Source organism: Miniopterus natalensis, chromosome 18 (genome assembly GCF_054644295.1).
Source record: "Miniopterus natalensis isolate mMinNat1 chromosome 18, mMinNat1.hap1, whole genome shotgun sequence".
NCBI classification, from domain to species: Eukaryota; Metazoa; Chordata; class Mammalia; order Chiroptera; family Miniopteridae; genus Miniopterus; species Miniopterus natalensis.
In genome coordinates, this window is record NC_142098.1 from 27,042,588 (window position 1) to 27,058,385 (window position 15,798).

The following is a 15,798-nucleotide window of genomic DNA, read 5'->3' on the forward strand; positions in this document are numbered from 1 at the left end:
GAACTCTCATACATTGTTGGCCATAATGTAAAATGGTACAACTACTTTGGAAAGCAGTTTGGCAGTTTCTTATACACCTACTGTATGAGCCAGCAATTCCACTCCTAGGTACTACTTAGCAATCAAAAGTAGTGAAAAACTGATATATACAACAACATGGATGAATCTCAAAAACATTATGCTGAGCAAAAGAAGTCAAACACAAAAGGGGCACACTATATGACTCCATTTACATAAAACATTAGAAAAGACAAATCTAATCTATTGTCACAGAAAAAGCATATCAGTGCTTGCCTGGGGTGGAGTGTGGAATGGGAGATTGTCTGGGCCCAAAGGAACTTTTTGAGGTGATGTTCTATATTTTAATTACAGTGATGGTTACATGGATTTATATCAAACCTTACTGAAATGTACACTTAAAATGGGAGCATTTTATTTTATGTAAATTATACCTTGGTAAAGTTGATTTCAAAGAAAGCATGTAACAATATGTAATAATAGTTAAGAGTAATAGCAATAGTATATTAAGATTCTGTCTTTGTAAAAGAGAAAAGCAGCAGCTCATATATTTTGCATATATTTATATGAGTGCAGGGAAAGGTATAAAAGAATATATACCAAACTATTATCACTATTTGCCTTGGGAGGTGAAAATAGTAAGTGTAATATTTGGGAGAGACTAGATTTTTCTTTATTAACCTCTGTATCGTTAGACTTGTGGTGAACATGCACTACTTTTGGTAGTGTGGTAATTAATATGCAACTATGCCTGCCAGCGCACCATCCCTGAATACAATGCTGTCTACCTTACCAAGAATTAGAGGCTACTTCTCTTCCCCTTGAATTTAGGCTGGTTTTATGAACTTCCTTTGCCAGCAGAATGTGGCAGAAGTCATAGTAATCCAGTTCCAGGTTTAGCTCTTAACAGGCCTCATAGCTTCTGCTTTGTTCTCTGGGAAACCATTCACCATGCTGAAAAGAAATTTGGCCCAGACAACCAAATGAGGAGCATCCACATGCAGGCACAGAGAGAAGCCATATGGAGGAGCACTGAGGTGCCTCAGTCAAGACCCCAACTGAATGTAACCTCCTGAGTGAGCCCAGCCTACACCACATGCATCTAAAAAACCACCAGCTGAGCCCAGACAACACCTTGGGGAGCAGAGATGAGTTGTCCCTGCCAAGCCTCATCCATATTATAGAATTCTGAACCAATAAATGTTTGTGGTATCAAGCCATTAAGTTCTGGGGTTATTTATTACACAGAAGAGAACCAAAAGATATATTATGAAAGAAAAGCCCATAAAGTAAAACTTAAATTAGTAAATGAAAAGTTAAAATATTTCTGGAAACTACTTAATTAGAATGCCCTTGAAGTAATTGGTTATAATGCTGCACATTTAAATAAATTTTGTTGAGTAAGATATTTCTAAAGGTGATTTGTCATTCCTTGACTACTCTTATAAGGTAATTGATACCAAAATATATTACTATTGTATTTCTTAAAACAAGACTTTTCCCCCCATTGCAATCAAGACAAACAACAAAATAAAAAGAAGACTTTCTTAGTCCATTCACTTTGAAAAACACAATTTTTAAAAGATATTTTTCTCTGTTTGGCAACAGACACAGCAGGGGTTCAATAAGCCCAATCTCACCCACAATTTTAGGAAGTAATCTGTCAGTATACAAGCAATTTAAAATATAAACAGCCTTCGATCCAGTGATTCCACTTTGGCAAATATCAAACTTACAGAAATAAAGGTTCCAGTACTTTAGTGTGTACATATATACAAAATATGCATATATTTCTATTAGCACACATACATGAAAATTTATATTGCAGTACAAATAAAGTATATCCCAGGACAAAAACAGAAAAAAGTGAAGGTTCATTCACAGAGGAATGGTTGAATAAGTGGTGTAAATTGAGGTATATCCATACTGTAAAATACTAACTAGCTGGTTTTTAAAATTATTGATTTTAGAGAGAGAAAGAAACATCAATTTGCTGTTCCACTTATTTTTGCATTCATTAGTTGATGCTTGTATGTGCTCTGATCAGGGATGGAACCCGCAACCTTGGTATATCAGGACAGTGCTCTAACCAACTGCACTACCCAGTCAGGGCTATGTAGCTGTTTTAAAGCTCCTCCTTTTGTCTTAATTCCCAGATCAAGCCAATTGGAACTCATAGCAGCCTGCTAGACAAACCCAATTATTTAATTTTCCTTTGTTTTCTTCAACTGGCTAAAAGAAGGTGGTTGTCAGAACATAATTTGGGGCTGAATTTGCTCTTCTCTGGGCATATTATAGGTTTTCTAAAATCAGATTACGGGCTTCATCCTGGAGCAAGATGGGATCATGGGTTGATCATCGCTTGATTGAACTGTAAGGAGGCAAAGTGACTGCTAAACTAAAACAAAAATTAAGCTGGTGACATGGAAAAGATTTAACAAAGCACACTAAGTAAGGGTGTTTTACAGGTTTTAAGAGTTAGAAATACCCCCTTAAACCTAGGATCCACCCTTTTCCTGGAATATAGAATAATTTGCGAAAAGGCACCTACTAACCCAGAAGTACATGTTGCTTTGCCCCAGCGTTGCTGGCTGTCATTCTGCTTGCCCTGGCATACTCCCAGAGACCTGAGATTTAGTTCTCTCCCCTCATTCCTCATTCCAAAAATTAATTCCTGATCTTTTCTACAGAGTCCACTAAATGCAAACTCTTCAGATGAATATCTTCAACGTGAATATGGCATTCTATTTCTGCTCTTGTTTTCAGAAACTTCTGATCTAGAGTAAACTGGAACTTGTTTGAGCTTGCTGATTTAGAAGACTACATTCTGTCTTTAAAATCAATTAAGCGCTATTCTTATACATCATTATGACACTAACAGATCTGAGTTGCTCTTCTAGAGCAACAATGAGTTCAATGAGTCATGCATCCACCCTTCCATCCATCAGTCCCTCTCCTCACCACCTCCTTTCTTTCATCAACCCACCCACCCCATTCTGGGAGCAAAGGTACACATTTTAGAGATGGCTGGTCAGGGTTAGAAATCTGGTCTGAAGCCATGGAATATTTTCCTGTATGAGAAATTAGTAGTCTCATTCACTGCTAACAAGAGTACACATTTCTGGAAAGCAATTTAGCACTCAATATCAAGAGCCTTGAAAGCATGCATATACTTTGCCCTTGTAGGAATGAATCCTAAAGAAAGAATCAAATATTCACCAAAAGGATTTGTGTGTAAGAATAATCAATAACACACTTCTCATAATCCTTTAAAAGTTCCTTATAAAGAAAGGAACTGGAAACAACCTAATTAAACAGTAATAGCTTTCTAGAAGATAATTAAATATTATGATAATAAATTCATATTACTGATTACAATACAACCAATAAATATATTTTCAAAAAATATTTAATGACATGGAAAAGTGCTTATAAATAATGTTAAATAAAAAATGCAGTATATACACAGTATAATTATAACTGAGGAAAAAAGGAAACATCAAAATGTAAACAAAGAGTGGTTACTTCTGAATGGTGAGACTATCAGTGATTACTTTGTTTTTAAAAAACATTTTTAATATTTTCCAAATTGTCCAAAATTAGTCTGTCTTACTGATATAATTGAGGAACAAGGTCTATAAATAGATTTTAAACTTACACCTCTGAAAAAAATTGACATGAAGGCCTAAATATAAGGGATGATTTAAAAATATACATTAGTTCATATTATGGTCCATTAAATGTAAAAAAAAGGCCAAAAAAGTGTAGGAGGCATATATAATCACCTCAAAGGTGGCCACAGGCTCTAATAGGAACATACTCCCATATTTAGCAGATAGTATCAGAAAAGGCTATTCACTAAAAAAATTATGCTCGTAAGATTGGTATAAAACAGATAAAATTAGCTATATGCAGAAGCTTCCACACCTAAAAGGACTTGTATATATATTACAGAAAGGAATCAATAACTTTTCAAACTCTATCTAGTGGGATGGCAATCTAAACTGTAATAGATGTGGCAAGGCCACCAGGATGACTGCACAGGTTATTATACAACTCCAGAGCATGCCGTTCATACAATGATGCCTCTTAAGAGATTTCACAACTGTGAACAACCTGAATAACTGTACATGGCAGTCCTGGATTTAACTAACACATCTGACTGATGTTAAAGCAGAAACAGAATGGCCCACATAAGCTCTAGCACAGGATCTATCCAAAGGGGCCTTCTTGACATTTTGGGACAGATAACATTCTTTGTTGTAGGGGGCTGCCCTGTGCACTACAAGATGTGTAGGAGCATCCCTGCCCTCACCATGGTAGCATACCAAGCCTCCAGGTATACAGACTGTGTTCCAAAGCCAGACTGCTTCCCGACCCTGTTTCAGATGGATGGAAAAAGAAAACTCACCTAAAGCCCTCACAATTCGCATTAGAACTTCCCCGACTTTCATTCTGGTCTCCGGCGTGTGCTTGTCCTTACTGCTCTCATACTGAGCCAACAGGCCAAGCAAGATTTTCTCAGGGTACGCATCTGAGAGCAGGGCAATCCCTGGTGTTGAAAATAAACAAAGAATTTATTACTGTTTAGGACTGAAAGGCAAATAAATCCAGGCAGCCTGGGATAGGATGAACACAGAGACATTTAAACCCACCTCTGTGATCCTCAGCAAGGGCTGCCCTTTATTTGGAGTGACAACATAGCGAGTGGAAAGAACATAGGCCTGGGAGCCATAGGCCTGGGAGCTCAGACTCGATTCTTCTAGTCCCAGCCCTGCATGATCTCTAAGATCACTTCCAGCAATGACATTCTATGATCTATGAATTACACTCTTGAAGCAGAGGCTAGACCACTACAATCAAGACAGGGATTCACACAATAGCAGGAGAAGACTGGATTCAGTGCCTTCTAGGAATCCTGATTTTGGGACTTTAAGGTTCTATGACTACTATTGTTCCTGCCAATATATCAGCCTGAGGCACAGTAGTGATTCCTGTCTCTGCTGCGAGTCTCCATTCCAGTATGAGTTCTCTCTGTAAAACTGTCAACAGTAAGAGCAATTTCCATAAGGAAATACCTTCAGAGCATCTGGGCATAGTCACTAGTAGATATATGCTTCTGGCTGAGTTCCCTGATCAGAAATAGGGAAGATCCTGCTCTTGAGTCCCTCTTCCTAGGACTTACTGACCCCTTCTCCCATCATGCCAGTACCTCCCAAATGTCTAAACTGCAACAGTGTTATCATTATCTGTGCCCAGCTCCATATCAAGTAAACTTGAGAAGGGTGTCAGGAGGAGGAGGGATATGACCCAAGACAGAACCAGAAATAAAGCCCCCGTTCTCAAAGCATATAAATACAAATTCCATCACTGGGGTTGGATGGGTGGTAGGAAAGGTTATATAACTTCTAAAGAATAGTAAGGAAAAAGAAAAGAAAAACAAACAAACAAAGGAAGGAAATACAAATTTCAAAATGTATCCAGGATGGATACATTTTCTCACCACCTCCGCCTCAACCGTGGATGATGGTCCATTATCTCTGGCCTGGTGTTTTTCAATGATCTCCTAAATGGTCTCCCTGCTTCTACCCTATTCCTTAACTGCAACTGCAAATTTCTGGTTAAAACCTAAATCAAGCCCCATCATTCTTCTGTCCAGATCCCTCAATGGTTTCCCTTCTCCCCTGAGCACGAGTAGCTCCCAGTCCCCGCCTGCCTTTGCTTTCTCTCTGGCCTCGCCTTTTACCATACTCTCCCTTGCTCCCTGTTGTCGGCAACTCTGGACTCCTTGCTGTTCTTAGAGCAGACTGACTTCCCCTCTGCCTTATCCCTCTCGCCCGCTTCATTTTTCTTCTTGGCGCTTAATATTACCTGACATATATTGTTTATTTACTGACTGTTCCCCTCCTAAGAATGTGAAAACAAGCTCTGGCTTCAATGCCTGGAAGAGTGCCAGCCCATAGCCGGCGCTCAACAACTACTTGCTAAATGAATTAATGAACAAAAAGGTTCAAAGATACAGTCTTGATATATGTTTCAGGAACTAAAAGAGAAGATGGGGAAGGAGTAACATGAATGCTTGAGAAACCTGTACTGTTTTTTACCCGAGTTTACCATTACCCTGTTTAAACTTGACAATCTTGCAGGCAAAGTCTCCATGCTGTTTTCTATGTTAGAGGCTGTGATTCCATCCTCTTATAAATAAGATGCACACAAAGGCGGAGCACCTGCTGAGGGCTGTACCAGTCTGCCTGTCCCCTTTTCTGCTCTCCCCACCCTTACTTTTCCATTGCTTTGGGAAAAGCCTGGGAAGTCTCTGCAGGTGGTCCTAAGCCACAGCTCTCTTTATGTGGCCTCCAGTTTTATACAAACAGAAACTCTGCTCTTAAGGGAGTTTCAGGCTGTGGCAAAACCTGAATTAGATAGCTTCCCTGTTGGCAAAATGTGACCCTGCATTTGTAGTTAGCTCAATTATGTAAAACAATGGACAACTTCTTAGAGATCCATTGTGGAATTAGAAACACCTTAGCATAGGAAAAAAGGTCTGTGGCTTAAGAAAAGAATACATGAATTGTTTACCAAGGGAGAGAAAGGGAAAAGCTTCCAAGTTCTGAAAGAACCCCAAAGGAAAAGTGAATTGGTGGTTGGTACCTGCAATTCTGGTAGACGTTGTATAGCTGCTATGTCACAAGGCCCCGTACATATTATACATCTGTTGCTATCATGACTACATTTCCATCAGAAGTTCCCAACTAAAAAACCTGGTAAATTTGTTTCCTTTGGGGGAATATAGGTTGCTACTTTATCACTGAAATCAGTCGGAAAATGGGATTTGCTTTATGAAACTTTGATCTATATATAGCTTTTCTAAAGCACATACATTACTAAAATCCCTCCTACTGTTATTTATGCCCATTTTCTCCCAATATTTGGCAGAGAACAGTTTATTTACTCCTATGAGCATGTTATCCTTCTATAACTTCAAAGTGAGCTCTTGATTTCCTCTCTGTAGCAGGCATTTTTGGTTGCACACAGCACCTACTTGATCTCCTGCTAATAGCACCTGGTGTTCTTTCGGTAAGTATCCCGTCTTGAAGCTCCACTCTCAGCCTACGTGGTTTGAGTCGAGCTAACATCCTACTTTCTCTCCCTCTATGTGTGAGCTTATGTCCCAGGCTGGCCAGTTAGAATATTTCATCCCATCCCCACCGCAATAATTGGTTCAGGAATGGGCAATGCTACTCAATCCTGGAGCCCACACTGGAACTACTTGGAAAGAGAAGTTCTTTTCACTTTTCTTTCCTGTTGAAGTTATTAACCTGAAGCTGTCAGTGGTCACCATGTGGAGAAAGCCCACCCAAAAATGGTGCCAACACATAGAAGGGTCAAGCCAACAGAAGGAAAGAGAAAAGGAAGGGACCTGATGGCATGCTTTGAGTCCCTGGATACGACTGTATTCCTACCCACTAGAATCTTTGGATACATAAGCCAATAAATATCCTTTATGTGTATGTCAGTTTAATTTTTTTTAACCAACGTAACCCTAACACAGCCTTCTTCAGATATAGTTTTATTTAATTTTAGACTTTTAATTTTTTTTTTTTTACTTTTCCTATAATGTCAAACATTTAATTCCTCCAGGGAGCTAGAAATTCTCCCAATCTTGCATAAAAAGGTTGCCAATAGCAAAGTGCAGTTTCCTTGCTTCCCGCAGTCCCACGTTAGCAATTGTTTATCTTCCTGCTGGCCTGCTCCACAAACTGCTGCCAAATGGCCCTCTGATTGTTTAAGTTTTACCTTCTAGGATACGGTTGCCATCTATGAGTTTACAAATCCACAGAGGACAAGGGCAGTTCCTTCCTCACTATTACACCAAGCAGTGCAGAGAATCATATGTGACAGTTAAGACCATATAACAATGTAAAGGGATGAGATTTTATGTGGCTGTTTTTGTTTCTTATTTGAAAAGTTTTCTGAATTTTGACAACAGAGGAAACATGGCCATAACCTTCATATAAACCTTGGCTCCTCTCACTTGATAATTCCTTTGTAATTTGAAAATGAGGTAATTTCTGGGTCAGCAAAGGCTTCAAGGAAGTATGACACATCTATCCCTTTGCCAATAAGGAGCAAATGACTGCGTGAGAGAGAGCCATTCCTGCTCTGATTCCTAGGAAAATAACCATGCATTTCAAGATGTGGTACAACAGATAAGATACATAATAGGTAAAAGTAAAACAAACTGGCAAGAGTTCATGAAAGCATTCTGACCTGCCTTTGGGGGCAAAGCATCCGATACAGGCAAATTAACTTAATATTATTAAAAGTACTTTATACAACAAAACAGAGACAATCAACTCTGAAAAATAACTGCTTTTTCTGTCTCCTAATGAATTTCATCATAAAGCCAGAAATGTATTCTGTCATAAAAGTGCTGACTTCAAGATGATCCCTCAGCATGCTGCTCAGTGATTTTGCAGGCCTTCAGCAGTGACAGTAGTTTAGGCGTAGTTTCACCTTACATGGCGTGCTTACATGTAGGAAAGACAGCCTAATTCTAAATGTCTTTGCTGCTCTGGCTCGGTGGCTCAGTTGGTTGGAGTGTCATACCATACACCAAGAGGTAGTAGGTTGGATTCCCAGTCAGGGCACATACCCAGGTTGCAGGTTCTGTCTGGGTCAGGCTAGTGTGGGAGGCAACTGATCAATGATTCTCGCTCACATCAATGTTTCTCTCTCCCCCTCCCTCCATTCCTCCCTCTAAAAAAAAAAAAAAAAAAGTCCTTCTTGACTGGCTCGATCCCAGATACCTGCTAAGCCATCCCACTTCAAAACTAACCTGCCTCATTCCCCTAGGCAGATAACTACCTGCCTCCCCAAATCCCACATCAACCTATAAAACCACCTACTTGAACCTCTGAGATATTTCTGCCAAAAAACTGTAAGAAATACAAAACCCCACATACTGTGTGATTCCATTTAGATGAAATATCCCAAATAGGCAAATTTGTAGACAGAAAGTAGATTTAGTAGTTACCCCGGGCTGTGACAGTGACTGCTAGTGGATATGGAGTTTCTTTCTAGTGTGATAAAAACATTCTAAAATTGATAGTGGTGATGGTTACACATCCTGTGAATATACAAAAACCCGCTGAATTGCAGTATTTTAAGTGGGTGAACTGTATGGTAAGTCAATTATATCTCAAAAAGTTGTTATAAAAAAACTATAAGCCCGGCTAGCATTACTCAGTGGTTAAGCATTGACCTAGGATCCAGGAGATCATAGTTCGATTCCCAGTCAGGGCACATGTCTGGGTTTCAGGCTCAATCTCGGGCGAGGGGTGTGCAGGAGGCAGCCAATCAATGACTCTCTCTTCCTCTCCCTTTCTCTCTCTGAAATCAATAAAGACATATATTTTTTAAAAAACTATAAGAAAATATTTCATATCTATCCTTTTAGGTTTTTAAAATGGAAGAAAAAGGGAGAAAATATAACACATCTTGAATGTAAAGGGAAATCTACTGTCAAGAGCAAAGTATCAGCTTGATCAGCTTGTGTGTGAGAGTCACTCCTGCTGATTCCTAGGAAAATAAGCATGTGTTTCAAGATGTGGTACAACAGATAAGATACATAATAAATAGGTAAAAGTAAAACAAACTGGCAAAAGCTTCTTTTTATGTCCAAATCTGTTTTGGTTGCCCCTGCAGGGTGAGGGTGGAGAGAGGGAGAAACTGATTTGTTATTTGAATGGGAAAACAAATCAAGCATTTCATATTTCATGGACTCTGTCTTTCATTTGTAAGAAAATTATTACATTTAAAAACCTAACTTCTGTAGTAAGTCAGAAATTCTATTCTAGGAATCTATCCTAATAGAAAATTACTTATGTACAAAATCATCATTGTGGCACTCTTTGGAAAGACTGTAATCAAATGAAATGTTCATTAATAGAGGATTAATTAAGTTGTGCTCATTCATACAATGGAATATAATGGATCCATAAAAAATAAATAAGCTTTTTTTTTTTTTTTTTTTTTAATATATCTTTATTGATTTCAGAGAGAGGAAAGGAGAGGGAGAGAGAGAGACAGAAACATCAATGATGAGAGAGTCATTGATCGAGCGCACAACCCGGGCATGTGCCCTGACTGGAAATCGAACCCGGATCACCTGGATCCCAGGTCAACGCTCAACCGCTGAGCCATACCCGGCAGGGCATAAATAAGCTTTTAAAGAACTGATATGGAATAAATTCTAAGCTCTATTGTTAAGTGAAAAGCAAGGTGCAAAACAATGTGTACAGAATTCAACAATTTGTGTACACAGGGAAAACACATTCATAAATAGTTCTGAAAGGATACACGAGAAAGTAATGATATTGGTTGTTTTGGGGTACAAAAATGAAGTGTTTAGGGGATAGATATGAGAGAAAATACTTTTTATTCTGTATCTTTTTGTACCTTGTGGATTTTGAACCATGCATTTACCTATCAAATATAAATAAATATAATTTTTAAATAATCTGTGATAAAAGATATGGTCTTTTTAAATAGAACAGCCTCTTTTAGGGGTGAAAATGTAAAAAAGAATTTGTACTCGCAAACATTTGTATTTTCTGCTGCCAGAAATCACACTAAAGTGACAATTAAGGAATAAAAGGGGTATAAACCCACAAACTAGAATAAAGGGAATGAGACAGGTGTCAAAGGCTGAAGTTTGGGGGAAAGAGAACAAAGGTGGTGGTGGGGAAATGATACATGTTCGATAGAGCTGTTAGATCACTTGGAAAAAATTAGTAATAATTAAATAGAAAACCAAGCAAATATATAAGAAAAGAAGACTGAACTGGACTCAGCAATAAATAATATCCAAAGAGTCAGCAGCAAATGCTGCCTAAAGATGCAGCCAAAACTGTGATGGGGAAAAGGCAAGAGAAGCGGTATGGGTGGGCACACGCAGGTGCGCGTGCTCAAGCCTCACCCAACAGACAGAAAACAAGTAGATAATGTCCAAAATTTTTTAAATCAAGAGAGAACTGTATAAGCACTTTTTTTAAATAAATGAAGAGGTAATTCCTAGAAAAAAAACTACTTAAAAAGAGGTGGGCGGGGCGAATGGTTGTCTCTGGAGACTGGAACCGTGAGGGGGTAAGAAGCAGGGCAGAGGATAAGCTTTCTGACTCTTTACAAACTGTGTTTGAAATAAATTATAAAAATAAGTTCTTCTGAAAATCTAAAAAAAATATGAAATGTATATTAACCTGTGGCGGAAACTCTAGTCTGAAAGAACAATGATGGTTGAAAGGTCAGGCACAAGGAAATTTTCCTCCTGACTACAAAAAGGTCATCACCAAGCTGCGACTGTCCTCTCTTTACCTCTGCGACACAAAGATAATCAAGGAGAACCTGAAGAGAAGGAAAATACTGCGCTTTACTAGGTTTCTTCACTTGCTTCATTTGAGGCGTCTCATTAAGGTGGAAACATAAACTTCAGCTCCAAGAATCCAGAAAGTTGCACGAAGTGAGGAAGTTGGTTATTAATCAAGGAAGTATGGGGAGCTCAACTAAATAGCTGGGCTGTCGTTGTAATCAGAGTAAATGATAATATCTAGCATGCCAACTTGATGTTAAGTTTCTCTGAAGCTCCAAAGCTGTGTTAAGTGTGGACAAGCCCCAACCAATTTATAAAGATTCAAGATGAATGAGTGTTACTCAGGCCTGAGGAAAAAACAGGGTTAGGCGAATAAGCTGTGAAGGCTAACAGCTGAAAATCTGTAAGAACTGTACCTACTGTCTATCTCTTTAAATCAGGATGTAAACAACATATTCGAACACTAAAATAATGCCAATATATTTGCTTAAACTATATGCTACTTTCCATTTTGAAGGGGAAAAAAGTAAAAATGAGTGAATAATCTCGATTTACTGAGAGCTGTACTTACTGGAAGCCATTTGGATCATGAAATATTATTATAATAAATAAAAATTATTTATTATAAATATTATAATAAATAGCAAAGACAGTAAAAATTCCTAACATTTATTGTTTTCAATATGCCAGGCAAAGCCCTAAGCACCTTACATGTTTTTATCCATTTAATGCTTTCAGAAAATCCTTCGAAGTAGGTACTACCATCATTCCTAGTTTTACTGAGGAAGAAGTTGAGGAACAGAGGGGTAAAAAACATGGCCCAAGAACACAGAGCTGCTATGTGGCAGGGCAGAATTGCAAACGTGCACTCTGCCATCCCAGGGCTCACCCTGCAGCTGTGCTAAGAGAAATAAGTGATGGAACAGTACTAGCTTCGCAAATCCTAATCCCAAAGATACAAACCTTACATTTTCAAGTATATGATGTCAGCCTCACTCCATAAAATTTACTTTCTGTGGACTCCAAGATTAAAGGAAGGAGAGACACTTTGTACAGGGCTTCTCCTATAAACAGGCCGAATCCTCTACTGAGTCCAGATGGGCTTCACAGGGACTTTGTTCCCAGTTGGCATCTTTATATAGCATGTGGAAAATGGAGGTAGTAATGTTCATGAAATTCACCAGTGACTCTAACTTGAGATGCTGCTGCCATTAAGTGATGACATAGGAGACATAAAAAAGGAAATCCAAACCTTGGATTTTAATCAGTATCAATTTTTAACCAGTGATTCTGAAAAACTTCCACTCCACATCTTTATGGGCTACTGTAAGGCCTCTAAATCTCTTAATTCTACTACCCTCCCCAAATGAATAAAATAAAACCCAAAACAGTACCATAAAGCTCAGAGTCCACCTTGGCAGGGCTGTCTCTAGCAAATACCTCTGGGCAACAGAGAGGAAGGAATAAGAGAACAGAGCTGAGAAAAACTGAGCCTCAAGAACACCACGGTGATCAAGGGTTCTGTTTAATGCACAGAAATAGGAACAAAGCTGCTCTAACACTGACTGAAGGCATAGGTGCGGAAGGAAGGAACAGAAAATAGCAATTACCACTTTGAGAGTAATCATTGCCCTACATGTTCAGAGAAACTTACATGTCAGCTGATCACGACTGACAAATAAGCAGAATGTTATTCATTTAATTCTCTTTATGTAGCTTTCAAAGAGTGAAAATGCACATTAGCATTCTCTTTATGCTATCAAAAGAAACATTTACTGGTAAAAAGAAAAGAGGAGCTTCTGATTTCCCAGAAAACAGTAAGTGGTTCTCTTTTAGAGTAGGTAAGAAAATAAAACCCTTTACAACTCCCAGAGACCCCAAGATGGGTGGTCCCCCCGGGAGGAGTACTTCCTGAACTTCAGATTCATTTTTTTCTAAGTTGCTGCTGGCATTTCACCTCAAGCCTACACAAAGAGAAACTGCAGAATCAGCAAAGCTGACTGATGCGTCAGGTTCTCACTAGTTTTGAGACAGCCAAAGCCTCCCAGGGGAGTTGTCACCTGGCCTGAAGCTCTAACAAGACAGGGCTGATCTTTCACATTCTCAGTTTTAGGGCCAGAAGACTTGCTCTGGGCTCTGGGCACCAAGCAGTGATACAGTCAAGATACAAACATTTCAGAAATTCTCCTTTATTTTCCTCAGTTAAGTCTGGCCCATTGTCCTGATGAGATGATTAGACAAGTCTTTGTGATAGGCACTAGGACTGGCTTAGAAAATGTGCTTGTTGTGAAATCAGCAACCATGCCTTGTAGGACTTAATCTGTAGTTTCATATTGAAATCAGGCAAAACCACTATAAATCGCCCCCCCCCCCCCCCCCCCCGTCCCTTCTCCCTGATAAATGCACATACACACTAAGCACTTTGCCTACAACTTCTGGGAGTGACCAGACCTAGTCACTGGACCCTCTAGGAACCCTGAAGAATAGCTGTTTTCAGCTGAGCTGTCTCATCATTACTGAAAATAAAAGACAAAAAGGTATTTTCTTCCAAATTTCATCTAGTTTGAATTTAAAACTTAATGTTTTAATTCACCTGACAAATATGGGTCACGTTGAGGTTTCTCTGCACTAGTAATAGTCAGCATATCAGATTTTTGAATTATAAACTGTCATTCCAAACAAGCATCTTCCCTCCCAAGCCTTTCCTTTACTGCTGTGCCACTGAGCTTTAACTTGAAGTTACTTTTACATTTTCACATACAATTTTTGACCCACTCACCTAACTGATCCTCTCAGCAACCTAATAAGTGTTCCATGTCACAGCTTCTAATACATACTGGTGACAGATCAAACACAGTGTACCACTAGAGAATCACAGTGAAGAGCAGAGCAGGGTGGCTCTATGCGCTGTCATTTTCCGTGTATGTCCTTATTATGAATAGCACCTGTATGGACACATTAGCGGGAAATTTTGCTGCCAATTTAACCAGTTGGCTGCTGAATTGCAAGACAAGAAATAATAGGTATGTTTAATTTAATCTAATTAGTATTCTCTGACTTAATAATTTTGCAAATGAAGTCACCTTAAAACTAAATATAGGAAAGTTATTAGTATGGTCTGGTTTCTAAGCAACCATTTCATTAAGAAAAGCTCCACTTGGGAAAAACATCTGTTTGTCAGTAAGGTTTCCGTTGTCATCACATAAATTCATGGTGAGAAAGCCATGGTCGCCCTGTGATTAGTAATCCCTAGTTGTGAAAAGGTCAGCATGGGGCACTACATCAGAAGGAGCCGTCTGCTTCAATCTGTGCTAGTGCCTGAAACTTGTTATGAAATTCCATTTTCCTAAACAGCCACATAACTTAAAAAATATTATCTTCTAATTATAAAGGTAATAAATGTTTATACTAGAAAATGTGAAAAATATAAGAAAAAAAGCACAAATAAGAAAATAAAGACCACTTGAATTTTTTACACCTTCATGTTAGATCTCATTTGAAAAATGAATCCCACAGCTAAAAAAAATAAATAATTGAACACACTGGCCTAAAATAACTCCATATGGTTTTACCTTTTTCATCTGCAATTAAAATGTTTTTTTGTAATGGCTCAGGGCTGTGTGTTGGACAACTGAGTCTAGAGATTTGTATAGATAGGAAAACATACTCACTGCATTTCATGAAAACAGACTCAAAAGAGACAGCATTCTCTGACAGTGGTGGGGAAAAGGTGATGAAAAGTGTTGTGTGGTATGACACATCACATATGACATGTGTCATAAAACTTCCTTGCTAGGTCAGATAGATGGCCCAAGACAATAATTTTTCAAATCCTTTTTTGTTTTTAAGTAGCAGAACTTTGTTTTCATCTGGAATCTTTAGAGGAGACTCAATGAAAGAGAGAAAAGCAGAGTCTTCTGGCTAGAGTGGGGTTGCCTGGTGCTCCAAGCCCACCCAGCCCACCCCTTCTTCAACTGATCCCAAGGGGCCTGTAGAACACAGGCATTCATTCCTGCAGTCCTTCTGGCCCCTCCCTGCCATGGCACTGCTGCTCTGCTGTTCCCCCAGTCCTGAACACTCTTCCTTCCCTTGTTTACTAGTTTAATTTCAAATCATTCACTAGATCTCAGCTTATCTCTGTCAGGTAAAATGGCCCAGACAGGTTCTCTTATCATAATGTACCTTTTCTTCACAGCATATTTCACTAATTCTCACCTGAGGAATTTTTTCTGTTGATTTTTTTTTTTAGAGTGGAAGGGAGGGACGGAGGTATGTGCCCTTGATGCGGAATCGTAACCTTGACCCTTTGGTGTGTGGGCTGTTGCTCTAACTGCTGAGCCACACTGTCCAGGGGAATATTTCACATTTTTTCTGTGATTATTTGATTAATATTTACCCCCTTCATGTTC

At 38.8% G+C, this 15,798-nt stretch overlaps 1 protein-coding gene across 1 annotated transcript in view; it reads right to left on the reverse strand.

Annotated features, from left to right (window-relative positions):
* Window positions 1-15,798, reverse strand: part of TANGO6 (transport and golgi organization 6 homolog) — a 128,461-nt gene that overhangs the window by 51,085 nt on the left and 61,578 nt on the right. Inside the window, exon 15 of the mRNA XM_016200727.2 lies at window positions 4,430-4,570. Within this exon, the coding sequence (XP_016056213.2) occupies window positions 4,430-4,570 (141 nt within the window). The remainder of the gene's footprint in view (window positions 1-4,429; window positions 4,571-15,798) is intronic.